At 47.6% G+C, this 16,417-nt stretch overlaps 1 protein-coding gene across 4 annotated transcripts in view; it reads right to left on the bottom strand.

Moving 5' to 3' along the window:
• DOCK11 (dedicator of cytokinesis 11) overlaps positions 1-16,417 on the bottom strand; it is a 421,093-nt gene that overhangs the window by 260,197 nt on the left and 144,479 nt on the right. For all 4 annotated transcript variants that reach the window (XM_069746935.1, XM_069746933.1, XM_069746934.1 and 1 more), the window contains exons 27-29: positions 13,660-13,731; positions 2,414-2,560; positions 840-923 (exon numbers count right to left, since the gene is read on the bottom strand). In XM_069746935.1, coding sequence (XP_069603036.1) covers positions 840-923; positions 2,414-2,560; positions 13,660-13,731 — 303 coding nt within the window. The remainder of the gene's footprint in view (positions 1-839; positions 924-2,413; positions 2,561-13,659; positions 13,732-16,417) is intronic.

Raw genomic sequence — 16,417 nt, 5'->3', positions numbered from 1 at the left:
TCACCTTCCGAGGGCCACTTGTAGTTCGATCACATGACCGTGACGTCATGGCAGGTCGTTCGCGCGCGCAGGACCTGTGATGATGTCGCAGTCACATGACCGTGATGTCACGGCAGGTCCTTCTCATACAGGCGCGCAGGGCCTGTGATGACGTCGCAGTCACATGATGTCACATGGTCCTTCTCCCACACCACCGGAACCAGCCGCTTGCATGGAGCGTAGCGAGGAGCGGGAAAGGCGGCGGAAGGTGAGTATATAGATTTTTTATTATTTTTTATTATTTTTAACATTAGATGTTTTTACTATTGACACAGGCAGCGTCAACAGTAAAAACTTGGTCACACAGGGTTAATAGCAGCGGTAACGGAGTGCGTTACCCACGGCATAACGTGGTCCGTTACCGCCGGCATTAACCCTGTGTGAGCGGTGACCGGGAGGGGAATATGCGGGCGCCAGGCAGTGACTGCGGGGAGTAAGGAGCGGCCATTTTCTTCCGGACTGTGCCCGTCGCTGATTGGTCGTGGCAATGGTCCGTGGGCATTTTGCCACGACCAATCAGCGACTTGGATTCCATGACAGACAGAGGCCGCGACCAATGAATATCCGTGACAGACAGAAGGACAGATTTACACCTAAATTTAAAAAAAATTCCAAGCAGATCTACTGTAATTAGAACAACAGATAATAATCAATACATTTGCCTCATGTACAGATGATACAAAGAGTCTCGCTAGCTGATTGCAACAGGCAGATGATCATTTTATAGGCAGAAATAAAAAATGTTTAACCCTTGATATATCTCTGTCCATATGCCATTTCTTTGAAGTCTATCCATTTACCTTTGGATCTTTAAGACTGAATCCAGACATGTAGTCATTAATAAGATTGAAGACAAATCCTCTGTCCATAAAGGTCAGACATCTCTGAAATAACATGGGAAACTAGTTAATTATTCACATTCATAAAGCTAAATTTATAGAAATTAATCAAAATGAGTGGTTTAAAAAAGAAATAGGTTGTTGATTCTGTGGTTTTTCACTTTAGTTCCTTTTGCCCATTCTATGACATTCCTTTCTGGTTCCTCTTCCACACCCCATTGTGTTCTATTCTGGGTTCTTCAAAAGGGCTATACCACAATAACAAGTTATCACCTATGCACAGAACTACGCACTTCTGGGACCCCCAGCTCATAGAAGCTAGTGTGCTGTTTACCCGAGCAGTTACACCATTGTATGTGAAGCGAATGATCTGGGAAGAACATAAAATATCCAAGAAGCTGAGCAGTTGGCTCTATACACAAGAGAATCTCAGCTGCCAGTACTCGCTGATATTTTGTTGATGAGTGAAGAATTTGCTGTCAATGCTGCCAAAAGCACTGGGATTTAAAAGAAGGTCATATCAAAAGTGCCAAAGGGAAATGGTAATTAAATGCACTCGGTTATAACCATCAATGTAAGTCACCTACTAAGTATCAAGGAAAATTTAGTAAAAAAAAAGCTTCAACTTTCTGACCTACAAAAGTTATTGATATGTTGTGTTGGAATGTCTGAGGAAAAGTAAGGGTACCGTCACATTAAGCGACGCTGCAGCGATCTAGACAACGATGCCGATCGCTGCAGCGTCACTGTGTGGTCGCTGGAGAGCTGTCACACAGATAGCTCTCCAGCGACCAACTTTGCGAAGTCCCCTGGTAACCAGGGTAAACATCGGGTTACTAAGCACAGGGCCACGCTTAGTAACCCGATGTTTACCCTGGTTACCAGTGCTAATGTTAAAAAAAAAACAAACACTACATACTTACATTCCAGTGTCTGTCCCCCGTCACTGTGCTTTCCTGCACTGACTGTGAGCGCTGGCTGGCCGTAAAGTACAGCGGTGACGTCACCGCTGTAATCTGCTTTACGGCTGGCCGGCGCTGACAGTGCAGGGAAGCAGAACGCCGAGGGACGCGACAGACACCGGAATGTAAGTATGTAGTGTTTTTTTTTTTTTTTTACATTTACACTGGTAACCAGGGTTAACATCAGGTTACTAAGCGCGGCCCTGCGCTTAGTAACCCGATGTTTACCCTGGTTACCAGTGAAGAAATGTCTGCAGGGAGTCCAGCGACGAAATAAAGTTCTGGACTTTCTGCTCCGACCAACGATGTCACAGCAGGATCCTGATCGCTGCTGCGTGTCAAACTTAACGATATCGCTATCCAGGACGCTGCAACGTCACGGATCGCTATCGTTATGAAGTTGGTCAGTGTGACGGTACCTTAAGAGGCTGGGCTCTACGAAAGGTGTAAAAATCTGTGACACTGTACATGTTTTGGAAAAAAAGACATTAAGATTGTCAAAATATTACTATGTCCAATCTACGTACATCAATAAGTGTACTGTAAATATCGCATGCAAGGACATAATCTCACCTTGATGAAGTTTGCCAAGCTCATGTTGATATTTCGGGACTCTTCGGGAATCTCACCGTATCTTATGGTGACATGCGGTATTATTGACAGCAGCAAAGAATGTAGAAGATTTTGATACGAGTCTGGAAACCTCTGAGGTCGATGTACCTGTTGAATATTAAACTGAAACTTAAAATGGAAAACTAAGGGAAAAACTAGAATATTATAAATATTTGGGTATTCTCGTGACCTTGAACTATATTACTGGGGCATTCCTGATCGAGGACCTCCATGAAGTAGGCAAGGTAGTAGACATTCTGTTGATTTTAATTGTTTGGCGAATATTGCAAATTAGGCAAAAATAAACCAAAATGAATATTGAAAAGTTTGCTCATCTCTATTCACAAAGCATCCAATTTCTATTTTTGCATTTTCTTTTTTTTTCCCACAGTCTGAACGCTCTAACTGTAAAGAACCCTTTCCTATTTAGCTGCCGGAAACGCCTTTTTTCTACCCGTAATGAGTGCCCCCTAGTACTTAGTATCGTGGAAGGAATAAGTAATGCACCAGTGTTTTGTAATAGTCACACATAAATGTATACATATAAATGAGATCTCTTCTGAGGCATCTTTTTTCTAAGCTAAACAAGCCCAACTTTTCCAACCTATCATCATACGAGAGGCCTTCCATCCCCTAGTTGCCCGTCTTTGAACTGATTCTAACTTCTGAATATCCTTTTTAAAATGTGGAGCCCAAAACTGGATCCCATATTCTAGATATGGCCTCACCAGTGATTTATAAAGGGGTAATAATACATTGGGAATGCTGGATTTTATCTCCCTTTTTATACATCCTAAAATTTTGTTTGCTTTTGCGATTGCTGCTTGACATTGAGCACTGCTGCTCAGCTTACTTGTAACCAGAAAACCCAAGTCCTTCTCCTGTGTTTCGGGTCATTGTCATGCTGGAAGACCTAGCCACGACAAATCATTAATGTTCTTACTGAGTGAAGGAAGCTGTTGGCCAAAATCTTGCGATACATAATCCCATCCATCCTCCCTTCAAAACAGTGCACTCTTCATGTTGGTGACCTCGAAGTTGTACTCATTTTTTTTCTTCCTCCAAACAGGGCAAGTGGAGTTGATACCAAAAAGTTTTATTTTGGTCTCATCTGACCACATGACCTTCTCTCATGCCTCCTCTGGATCATCCTGATGGTCACTGGCAAGCTTCAAATGGGCCTGGGCATGTGCTGGAGTCGTGAGTATGAGACCTTGCAGCATCAATAGTAAAAAAGATCTAATGCTAAAAATAATTTAAAAAATTAAAAAATAGTTATATACTCACCGTCCATCGGCCCCTCGGATCCAGAACAGGCCTTTCCCGCTCCTCGTGACGCTCCGGTGACCGCTCCATGCATTGCGATCTCGCGAGAGGATGACTTATCGCTAGACCGCTACATCATCATCTCACGAGACCGCAATGCACTCTTAGGACCGGAGCGCGCAAGGAGCATCGGTGGACGCTTCGCCTGGATCCGGGGGCCAACGGAAGGTGAGTATATAACTATTTTTATTTTAATTCTTTTTTTAACAGGGATATGATGCCCACATTGCTATATACTACATGGGCTGTGCAATGTACTACGTGGGCTGTGCAATATACTACGTGGGCTGTGCTATACACTACGTGGGCTGTGCTATACACTACATGGGCTGTTGTATACTACGTGGGCTGTGCTATACACTACGTGGGCTGTGCTATATACTAAGTGGGCTGTGTTATAAACTACGTGGGCTGTTATATACACTACGTGGGCTGTGTTATACACTGCGTGCGTGGGCTGTTATATACTAAGTGAGCTGTGTTATATGCTACGTGGGCTGTTATAAACTATGTGGCTGTGTTATATGCTATGTGGGTTGTTATATACTCCGTGGGCTGTGCTATATACTCGGTGGGCTGTGTTATATACTACGTAGCTGTGCTATATACTCCGTGGGCTGTGCTATATACTACGTGGCTGTGCAATATACTACGTGGCTGTGCAATATACTACGTGGCTGTGCTATGTATTACGTGGCTGTGCTATTTACTACGTGGGCTGTTATATACTACGTGGTTGTGCTATATACTACGTGGCCGGCCACGAACAATCAGTAACAGGCGCAGTCCGGCCGCGAATTGGCGCAGGATTTGAACCATGCTTCGCTAATTGGTCACAGTTGGCCGAATCGTGTGTATTCAATGTATTATTCTAAAATCTTCATAAATTAACTACATACATGCTCTAGAATACCCGATGCGTTAGAATCGGGCTACCATCTAGTTTTGCATAAATCCCCAACAGTGTCACCAGCAAAGCACCCTCACACCATCACACCTCCTCCATGCTTCATGGTGGGAACCAGGCATGTAAAGTCCATCCATTCACCTTTTCTGCATTGCACAAAGACACGGTGGTTGGAATCAAAGATCTCAAATTTGGACTCATCAGACCAAAGCACAGATTTCCACTGGTCTAATGTCCATTGCTTGTGTTCTTTAGCCCAAACAAGTCTCTTCTGCTTGTTGCCTGTCCTTAGCAGTGGTTTCCTATCAGCTATTTTACCATGAAGGCCTGCTGCACAAAGACTCCTCTTAACAGTTGTTGCAGAGATGTGTCTGCTGCTAAAACTCTGTGTGGCATTGACTTGGTCTCTAATCTGAGCTGCTGTTAACCTGCGATTTCTGAGGCTGGTGACTCGGATAAACTTATCCTCAGAAGCAGAGGTGACTCTTGGTCTTCCTTTCCTGGGGCGGTCCTCATGTGAGCCAGTTTCTTTGTAGCACTTGATGGTTTTTGCAACTGCACTTGGGGACACTTTCAAAGTTTTCCCAATTTTTCGGACTGACTGACGTTCATTTCTTAAAGTAATGATGGCCACTTGTTTTTCTTTACTTAGCTGCTTTTTTCTTGCCATAATACAAATTCTAACAGTCCATTCAGTAGGACTATCAGCTGTGTATCCACCAGACTTCTGCACAACACAACTGATGGTCCCAACACCATTTATAAGGCAAGAAATCCCACTTATTAAACCTGACAGGGCACACCTGTGAAGTGAAAACCATTCCCGGTGACTACCTCTTGAAGCTCATCAAGAAAATGAAAAGAGTGTGCAAAGCAGTCATCAAAGCAAAAGGTGGCTACTTTGAAGAACCTAGAATATAATATATATTTTCAGTTGTTTCACACTTTTTTGTTAAGTATATAATTCCACATGTGGTAATTCATATTATTCATAGTTTTGATGCCTTCAGTGTGAATTTACAATTTTCATAGTCATGAAAATACAGAAAAATCTTTAAAGTACAGTACTATGAAAATTGTAAATTCACACTGAAGGCATCAAAACTATGAATTAATACACGTGGAATTATATACTTAACAAAAAAGTGTGAAACAACTGAAAATATGTCTTATATTCTAGGTTCTTCAAAGTAGCCACCTTTTGCTTTGATGACTGCTTTGCACACTCTTGGCATTCTCTTGATGAGCTTCAAGAGGCAGTCACCGGGAATGGTTTTCACTTCACAGGTGTGCCCTGTCTGGTTTAATAAATAGGATTTCTTGCCTTATAAATGGTGTTGGGACCATCAGTTGTGTTGTGCAGAAGTCTGGTGGATACACAGCTGACAGTCCTACTGAATGGACTGTTAGCTGCTTTTTTTCTTGCCATAATACAAATTCTAAGTAAAGAAAAACGAGTGGCCATCATTACTTTAAGAAATGAAGGTGAGTCAGTCTGAAAAATTGGGAAAACTTTGAAAGTGTTCCCAAGTGCAGTTGCAAAAACAGGATTTTTGGTTGAGCCTTCATTGGGGGACACAGGAACCATGGGTGTATGCTGCTGCCACTAGGAGGCTGACACTATGCAAATAAAAAAGTTAGCTCCTCCTCTGCAGTGTACACCCTACCGACAGGAAGTAGGATATTCAGTTAGTGAGAAAGCAGTAGGAGAAGCAACGTGTAAAAGAGAAAGAATAATAATATAATAATAATAAACTTTATCTACATAGCGCCAACAAATTCCACGGCGCTCCATAGATTAACAGTTTCAAACACTCAAAGAGTGTTCAAAGAACTCAAACGTAAACGGTAAACAGAGCTGTTCAACCTGGGAGGGTGCTGTGTCCCCCAATGAAGGCTCCGAGAAACAGATTTTACGGTAAGCAACCAAAAATCCTGTTTTCTCTATCGCCTTTCATTGGGGGACACAGGAACCATGGGACGTCCCAAAGCAGTCCCTGGGGTGGGAAAAAACAGACTTCCATCAAGTCCGAGGACTCACCACTGCCGCCTGCAGGATCCTTCTGCCCAGGCTGGAGTCCGCCGTAGTTCGGCGAAACGTGTAGATGGAAGACCAGGTAGCCGCTTTGCAAAGTCGTCGGCGAAGGCCCCATGACGTACCGCACTGGAAGCGCCGACTGCCCGGGTAGAGTGAGCCTTTCTCAGGAGGGGGCACTCTTGTTCTTGACCCGGTAAGCTTCCAAAATAGCCGTTCTGATAGAGCGAGCAATAGTCGCCTTGGAAGCCAGCAGACCTCTACGCACGCCATCAGGGATGGCGAAAAGAGAATCCATCTTTCAGAAAGCAGCCGTGTTAGCCAGGGAGATCCTCACTGCCCTGACGAGGCCCAGCCTGTTCAACGATCGCTCCAGAGGATGAGTCGGAGCTGGACAAAAGGAAGGTAGAACGATGTCCTCATTGAGGTGGAAAGATGAAAACCACCTCGAAAAAGGAAGGAAGGTGGAGGCCTGGGACCACCTTGTCCTGGTGGAAAATCAAGAAAGAAGGTCGGCAAGAAATGGCCGCCAACTCAAAAACGCGGCGGATCGAAGGGATAGACCTGAGAAAAGCCACCTTCCGAGATAGAACTGACAGGGAAAACTCCCTGAAAGGCTCAAAGGGGAGAACCCCTAAGAACAACCAACACAACCTTTAAACCCCATGAATCCACAGAGGCCCTGTACGGAGGGACCGCGTGGGCTACTACTTGAAGTAAGGTCAACCTGTGGCTGAGAAGATAACGTCTTCTTAAAAGGGAAGAAGAGCGCAGGAACCTGGCCCTTTAGGGAACTGAGAGCAAAGCCCGAATCCAGTCCTGCCTAAAGGAAAACCAAATGGAAGGCAGGGAAAAAGGACATAGGTGAAAAGCGGTTGGACCCGCATCAACGAAAGTAAGCCTTCCAGGTACGATAGTAGATCCTGGAAGAAGACGAAGGCTTCCCAGCCTGGATTATAGAGTGACCCATCTGGGCCGAAAGACCGGACGCTCTTAGAACTGTGGAGTCCACAGCCACGCCGTTAAACTGAGCGACCGATAATTCGGGTGGCAGAATGGACCCTGAGACAGTAGATCGGGTCCGTTGGGAAGGCACCCGGGGTGTCCGCGAGAAGATTGACGATGTCTGCAAATCAAGATCTCCTGGGCCAATCTGGGACGATCAGAATGACCGGCACCCATCCAGCCTTGATCTTTTTTCGACAGCTTGGAAAGCAAGGGAAGGCGTGGGAACCGATAGGGGAGCACGAACTGCAACCAAGGAATGGCCAGAGTGACACCACTGCGAGAGGATCACGGGACCCTGGGCCGACCCGAGGGGCCTTCCTGTTCAATCAGGACGCCATGAGGTCCACCACTGGAGTCCCCCATGGAAGAGCAATCCGATAGGAAACCTCCTGAAGGGCCATTCCCCTGCCGCGAGGCCCTCGCGGCCTAAATGTCCACGCCGGGGACATGCACTGCAGAGCTCACCAGGACCGTTGCCTCTGTCCAAAGGAGGATCCTGGAATCTCGGCCGAGGCCAGAGAACGCCAAGTCCACCCCTGGTGGTAGACATGCCACTGGTGTGTCATTGTCTGGATTCGAATTGGCAGGCTGCTGAGAATCCTTACCCAGTGAAGGAAAGACAGAAAGATGATCCTGAACTCGCGGACATTGATCGGCAAAGAGGACTCCTGCGCCGACCAACAACCCTGAAAGAACAGGAGGCAAAGCCCCGCGCTTCCGCCGAGCGGGCCGGCGTCCGTCGTCACCACCTGCCAGGGAACTGGAAGGAAGGATATGCTGTGAAGGATCCACTCTGGCATAAGAGAAGTGACCTCGGCCACCAGTCGAGGAACCGTTTGACCCAGAAAAACCGGATCGGACGATGCAGGGAGAAGACAGACATGTCCCCTGTGATAGAATAGCCTGCTGAAGAAGTCTTGAATGAAACGGCGAAGGTAAAATTGCTTCCGATGTTGCAACTAACCTCCTTAGGGCCTTTAAGGCCCATCGGAAAGGAGGGGAGCCGAAAACCCAGGAGCAAGCGAACTTCCTGACAAAGGAGGGATATCCTGTCTTCGGGAAGGAAGACTCTGGTCCGACAAGTGTCGAAGAACATGCCCGGAGATACGAGGCGCTTAACAAGACGGAACTTCTTCCTATTGACGAGCCACCTGCAACGGCTAGAATGTCGGGAAAGGTGGATAGACTTTCGGGAGCCTGAAGCCGAAATTCCTGAGCCTCCATGGAAGCGATTACTGAACGAGGTAATATCATCCTGAAGTGTCTCTGACGAAACTTCCTGTTCAGCAAATTGAGATCCGGACTAGGACGAACCTTGTCGTCCTCTGTCAGTACAAAAAGATTCGAAGAGAAGCCTGTGAACTGTTGAACCGTTCCTGTTCTGGGACGGGAACGATTACCCCGGATTTAAGGAGGGAAACAATGGCTCTAAAGAAACCCGGGACCAGAGCGGGGTCTCTTGGAGGTTGGGATTCGAAGACAACGATCCCAGGACCGTGAAATTAAGATTTTGTATCTAGAGGATACAAGTGCCCTGGCCCATGCATCCTCTACTGAGGAGACCCAGACGTCCCTGAGGAACAGAAGACGGTTGCCCAGCCTGAGAAACGGGCTGGGGTCTAGTCGTGGGTCATGCCTAGGTGGAACTTCCAGTCCAGGACCTGGAGAATCCACCTTAGGAGTAGCGGGCACACCAGGAAAGAGTGAGTCGAAGAATACCTTCTTTTAACGTGCCTGTGGCCTCTGCTGATGCGAAGAAGGATCTGATGCCGCAAAACTTACGAAAAAGGTAGAAAAGACCGAAGTAGCCGCCTAAGGGGAAGTAGGCGAGGTCTGGAGAAGGGGACTGGTGCCGCCAGTGGTGTCCTTAATAATTTGGTCCAGCTTGGAACTGAAAGGACGTGAACCTTTAAAAGGCAGGCTCGTAAGGGACTTCTTTGATGACTCTTGAGCCAAAACGGTGCGACGGCTGGCAACAACATTACTGGGCGCCTATGCGGCAGAAGACGCGACGTCCAGGGACCAAATTATTCCCCGGCGTGAGTAATCTGGGTGGCAAGTTCCGCCAGCCGGCCTGATGGAGCTCCAGCTTGAATGCCCCAATGGAGTTGTTTAGCCCCTCGGATACAGACTTCGAAACCCAAGTGGAAGCCAAAGCCGGGCATTGGGATGATGCGGCAGTTTCGAAAGCCGACTTCACGAAGGATTCCATGATCATATCGATGGAATCTTTCAGAGCCGCCCCACCGGACAGCGTAAGGACTGTGTTGGTGGCAAGTCTAGCAGCCGACGGATCCACAGGGGGAGAGGTCGTTCTCTAACGCCTCTCATTCTGGTTGGCAATGAGATCCGGAGGAAAGAGACATGAGACTCCAAGACGCTTGTCTCCTTGAGAACGTCTGGTCGAATTCGCTCTTTCTCTGGCCAGACGCTCCTCGAATTCAGGATGAGGAGCAAATACCTTGGGAGGTAGTTTAGACCGTCTAAACGAAACCGCCTGATCTGCGGGTTTCGTAGAGGAATCTTTGATGCCACAGGTCTGATTGGTCGCTCCAATGAGGCTTTGAACCATATCCCTCATGTTAGCGATTTGGTTCGAATCCGGACCCAAATTATCCTCTGAAGGCGCATCAGAGAAAGCCTCGCCTGACTCCGGGGGGAAAGACCAGGGGGAAGTCGACCACAGAGAAGGACCGTGGGGCGAAATGGACCAAGAAGAGAACTCAGACCGGCGTTCCTGTCTGGATCTTTCGCAGCCTGTATTAGAAGACTTGGACGGAGCTTCTTGCGACCCGCTGGCTACTACGGAAGTCTGCAGGGGCAACCGATCAGGCACGGACACAAGGATCTGGGACACCCGTGTGAGATCCGCTACTGATAGAGACAGAGAGGATGGGGACTTTGCTCTGAGGCGGAGCAGCTGGGAGGGGTCCTGGGCGGTGAGCATAATGTGGGTTGCTGCAGGCCTGCCTGAGAAAAGGTAGGAGGTCGGAAGCGACCTCCCTTAAAATTAGACCGAACGGGTCCGAGGAAAAAAATCAGAAGGGGAGAGTATCAGTCTGCGGTGCAGAGGTACTCACGGCAGACGCTGCGGTGGGCCTAAGGTGAACACGCAAAGTGTTAGACTAAGCCAGAAGAGGGAGGACAAAAGCGACTTCCCTTAAGATTAGACATGGCGAAGGAACCCCTGAAGAAGCCAGAAGGTTAGGGGACAGGAAAGCAGAGGAGAGAGTCAGTCTGCATCAGAGCTACTCACAACAGGTGATGGATGGAAAGCTGCACTCCATGATGTCGATGGTCCTTAACGCAGTGGTGCAGGCAGACAGAGCAGACTTCTGGGACACTCTTCTGTCCGGGATCGGCTGCAATGCTGAACCGCAAGGTATGAGGACGCCAGGCTATGCGCTTTGAGGAGCCAGCGCCAGGTGGTCCTGATGCCGAAAAAACCCTTTCAGGGGCGCAGGAAAAAGTGGGCGGGGCTAACCGCCAGGCCAGGTGCACCAAGATGGCGCCGGGGGCGGAGCTCGCCGATGAAAGCCGGGCGGGAGAAAAGCCCGCCTGAGGGAAAGGAAGTGAGGAGACGCGGCGCCGGAAGTAGGCCCCAGAAGAAGCCGGGGCCTAAATTTGGGGCCGGCGGCCGCCGGGGAGGGACGCGGTCGTCGGGAAAAAACGGTGCGGTGACCTTGCAAATACAGGCGCAGCGCGGCCGCAGGAGAAGGCGGCGCTGTTGCCTGCAAGGCCGCCGCTGCGGGAGAGAAAGTGCGGCCACAAGAAAGCGGCGCGGCTGCCTGCAAGGCAGCCACGCTGTGATAGAAAAGAAGTGCGGCTGCAGGAGGAAGCCGATGCGGCTGCCAGAAAGGGGGCAGCGCCGGGGGAGGAATTGGCGCGGCTGGCTGCACGGCCGCGGCGCAGCGTCAGAACACAGTGCGGCAGGAAAAAGGCAGCGTGGTTACCTATAAGCCAGGCTCAGAGATGCGGCCACCAAAGTAGCGCGGCTGCCACGCGTGGGGCCAATAAGGCGCCAACCAGGCCAAGACAGCCTGGGGAAAAACTGCGCAGCACTGAACTAGGACTGCTCCAGTGACCACCCCGGATTAGTGGAGGCTCTCAGGCGGAACAGCATGGGGGGGTATGTGGAATACTCACCTAAAATATCCCACGCCGTTCTGACTAACCTCAATCCGGGGAAGATATCAGACGTCCAGGGAGCTGGTGGACGACCTCGTCTCCTCCAACCGACAGGCTCTGGTGGGCGAGTGGGTGGGGGACGGAGCCAGGACCGGACTTCTGAGCACGCTTGTGTGCTAGGATCTTGGTCCTGGAGAGGGCTCTATGAGGATACGGGGTGGCAGTACACGCCGTACTCATAGTCCGTATTGTGGGAGTACAGGTGTGACTGTTCACCCTGTATCCCATCCGAAAACCTGAAAAGAAACGACGCACATTGAGGTAGATAAGGGTCTAATGAAAGACCCGTGTCCACCTCCTACTGACACTAAGCTAAACTGAATATCCTACTTCCTGTCGGTAGGGTGTACACTGCAGAGGAGGAGCTAACTTTTTTATTTGCATAGTGTCAGCCTCCTAGTGGCAGCAGCATACACCCATGGTTCCTGTGTCCCCCAATGAAAGGCGATAGAGAAAACCATCAAGCGCTACAAAGAAACTGGCTCACATGAGGACCGCCCCAGGAAAGGAAGACCAAGAGTCACCTCTGCTTCTAAAGATAAATTTATCCGAGTCACCAGCCTCAGAAATCGCAGGTTAACATCAGCTCAGATTAGAGACCAGGTCAATGCCACACATAGTTCTAGTAGCAGACACATCTTTACAACACCTGTTAAGAGGAGACTTTGTGCAGCAGGCCTTCATGGTAAAATAGCTGCTAGGAAACCACTGCTAAGGACAGGCAACAAGCAGAAGAGACTTCTTTGGGCTAAAGAACACAAGGAATGGACATTAGACCAGTGGAAATCTGTGCTTTGGTCTGATGAGTCCAAATTTGAGATCTTTGGTTCCAACCACCGTGTCTGTGCGACGCAGAAAAGGTGAACGGATGGACTCTACATGCCTGGTTCCCACTGTGAAGCATGGAGGAGGAGGTGTGATGGTGTGGGGGTGCTTTGCTGGTGACACTGTTGGGGATTTATTCAAAATTGAAGGCATACTGAACAGCATGGGTACCACAGCATCTTGTAGCGGCATGCTATTCCATCCGGTTTGCGTTTAGTTGGACCATCATTTATTTTTCAACAGGACAATGACCTCAAATACACCTCCAGGCTGTGTAAGGGCTATTTGACCAAGAAGGAGAGTGATGGGGTGCTACGCCAGATGACCTGGCCTCCACAGTCACCAGACCTGAACCCAATCAAGATGGTTTGTTGTGAGCTGGACCGCAGAGTGAAGGCAAAAGGGCCAACAAGTGCTAAGCATCTCTGGGAACTCCTTCAAGATTGTTGGAAGACCATTTCCGGTGACTACCTCTTGAAGCTCATCAAGAGAATGCCAAGAGTGTGCAAAGCATTTCATCAAAGCAAAAGGTGGCTACTTTGAAGAACCTAGAATATAAGACATAATTTCAGTTGTTTGAGAAGGTGTGTCCAAACTTCTGGTCTGTACTGTATATATATATAGGTCCTCAAGGAAACAAAAAAGGAAAACTGTGAAAAAGTGGAGAGTCACGTTAATGCCACATTCACACATTTAGTATTTGATCAGTATTTTACATCAATATTTGTAATGCAAAATTAGGAGGAAATGTATAATAGGAACACGTCACCAGTCCACTTCTGTATTTATCACACACTCCTGGTTTTGGCTTACAAATACTGATGTAAATGCTGAATGTGTGCACGTGGTCTTAGGGCTACAATCAGATATATGCCAAATATGCTTATACAGACTTTCTTGATTGTCAGAACAGCTTACCTTGATTTTATTTTCTTCTATTAAGTACAATGCCATAGCCTTTGCCAATGCTTCAAAGAAAAACCACGAGTACTGAAAGAGTAATGACATACCAATTTGATAATTAGATATAGAATACATTGCAATGGTTTTATACCGTTTGCAAAAAGAAAAGCATTTAAAGTGTAATGTAAAAGCATTTAACCTGTAAAGACCACACAGCCACCTTAACACCATTGGAGCCCCTGCAACCCTCGACCTACTGTCTCCTTCCCCATAATCCTGTAGAATGTAAGCCCGCAAGGGCAGGGTCCTCGCCCCTCTGTACCAGTCTGTCATTGTTAGTTTGTTTACTGTAAGTGATATTTGTATTTTGATGTAAGCCCGTCTCATGTACAGCACCATGGAATTAATGGTGCTATATAAATGAATAATAATAATAATAAAGTGGTTGTTCGGTGAACACAAGTTATAACCTATCCAAACGATAGGCAAGAACTTATTGATCAGTGGGGGTCCAACTGCTCGGACCTGCACTGCTCAGTGGAATGGGTAATTTTATTCCCTTTAAAAAGGAACAAGTCAGATAAACAACCGCAACTCCATTTATATCCTAAAGGGCTGATGGAAAAAGCTGAGTGCAGCGCTAGGGAGTTCCATAGGGCATGAATGGAGCAGTGGTTAAGCATGCACACTGCAGCAGTCCCCCTTTCTGCTGTTAGGTAGAAGTCCACATGATAGGACCCTGTGAATAAGTGATAACTTGTTTTCACTGGACAACCCCTTTAATAACTAGTATCTGAACACAATGAACACTCTAAAAGGTATAGGGGGAAATCCATCAAATATTTTCAGCCAATCTTCAGGTTTACTACAATCTGACTTTTTCGTGACACGCATAGATGCCTCTCCATTACTAAGCAGTGGGCTTGATGTCACCGGAAAATACAAAGGTGACATCAACCCCCACAAATGTGAACCACCACTATAGGGATGCACCTTTTAGGGGGTGGCTGCAGGCTGCTATTTTTAGGGTGGGGGGGACCAATATCCATGGCCCCTTACCAGCCTGAGTAGTAGTCCCATCAGCTGACGTCAGTGCCCGGAGGAAAACTATTTACCTCTGATCACAGCTGCGGGCTGACGCTATCATTTGACAGCGTGGGAACCACAGCTCTCTGACCGGCGGTAATGATTTTACTGCCAATCAGAGGCAGTGCTTAATGCTTTAGCTTAACAGGCCATAAATATAACCAATGACCAGACGTTCCTGCCACTCGATAAATTGAGTGGCCGCATTTATTACTTATCTGGTGCATGCTATGACCATAACTGCAAATATACACCATCCACTCTTTCCTGAGCCTCAGTTCTGGCCGCTGTACTATCGCACAAGTTACATGCACCAATCTAAATATTTTTCATTGATTTCAGCCTTCAATCCGCAGGGCCAGTCACTAATATTATAGACAGTTACAGATCTATATATCTCTAACTTTTCATTTGTAAAGCTTTATATTGCACAATAGTCAACTTCACACATTAACATCAAACTTAAATCAGGACCACAGATCAGCTGTAACATTGATAAGGGGTTGTCCACTTTTAGGGACAATTTATTTATTATTTTTACTTAAATGCATGTGCTTTGGACTTTTATATTCTCATAAGAGGAGGCAATATTTAACTCCTCCATCCTTGTATGCTCAGCTTCTCCCTCCCGGAAGGTACATCGACTTACTCACCTCCCAGGCTGCCGTCGTGTCCCCTTGCTCAGGCTCCCACATCCCAGGCTCGCCATGCGCTGCAGAGCTCCCTTGGCAGCCCGCTTAGGCAGCGTACACTTCCAGTCTCTTAAAAAGACAGGGCACACAATCCTATGTGTCCCCAGCCAATAGCTGGGAGGCACTTAGTACTTAAGGCACCTCCACCACTAGGGAAGTGCATGAGTTTTGGCAGTCTGCTAGCTGCAAGCCCGCTGTCAGGTTCCTATACCTATATCTGTTCTAGTACGTGTTCTAGTCTGATCTATACCTGCACTTCGTGTCCGAAACAGCTCCTGCAGTATATGAATCTGAAACCACGCCAATGGAACCTGAAACAGCTCCGGCAGTACCTGAACCTGAAACAGCTTCAGTGGTACCTCAACCTGAAACACCTCAAACTGAAATTACTTTGGCGGTTCGTGAACCCAAAACTGCACCTGTGGTACCTGAGCCTGAAACCATTCCAGCGATACATGAACCTAAAACCACACTTGCGGTACCTGAGTCTGAGACCGTTCCAGCGGAACTTGAACCAGTACCAGACCTTCCTACCCTGTTCCGTCTATACCATCCTTTCAACCAAGTATACAGTCCGTCTTGGACTCCGAGTCTGTGTCTACTGTCCTACTGATGCAGCAGCGGGATCTGTCCTGGAGTAGCACCTGGCATTGAACTGTGGCCCGAGTTTAACCACACCATCAGGGACGCTAGTGAAAATCCCAGGTGGTGGCCTATTTTCGCCCCACCAGGCTCTCCACAGCCTGTTGACTATTTCTTGACAGCTTGTCTAAACAGGCCAGCAATTACTTGACAAACAAGCAAAATGCTCATTTATCTGGTGTAATCATTTTTAAGTTGGCTTAGAAATATTAGTCAATGGTTGCACATTGACGGGTATAAAAATGATGTGCTGATGATAGCATTATATTCTATTAACGATCATTCTGTGAGCATAAATGTTTGTCCACCTGTCCAAACTACCGGGATTTTCACTAAAGGAGCCAGTAGTCAAA

This window comes from Ranitomeya imitator, chromosome 2, assembly GCF_032444005.1.
Source record: "Ranitomeya imitator isolate aRanImi1 chromosome 2, aRanImi1.pri, whole genome shotgun sequence".
In the NCBI taxonomy this organism is placed as follows: domain Eukaryota; kingdom Metazoa; phylum Chordata; class Amphibia; order Anura; family Dendrobatidae; genus Ranitomeya; species Ranitomeya imitator.
This window is presented reverse-complemented; position numbering and strand designations above follow the sequence as displayed.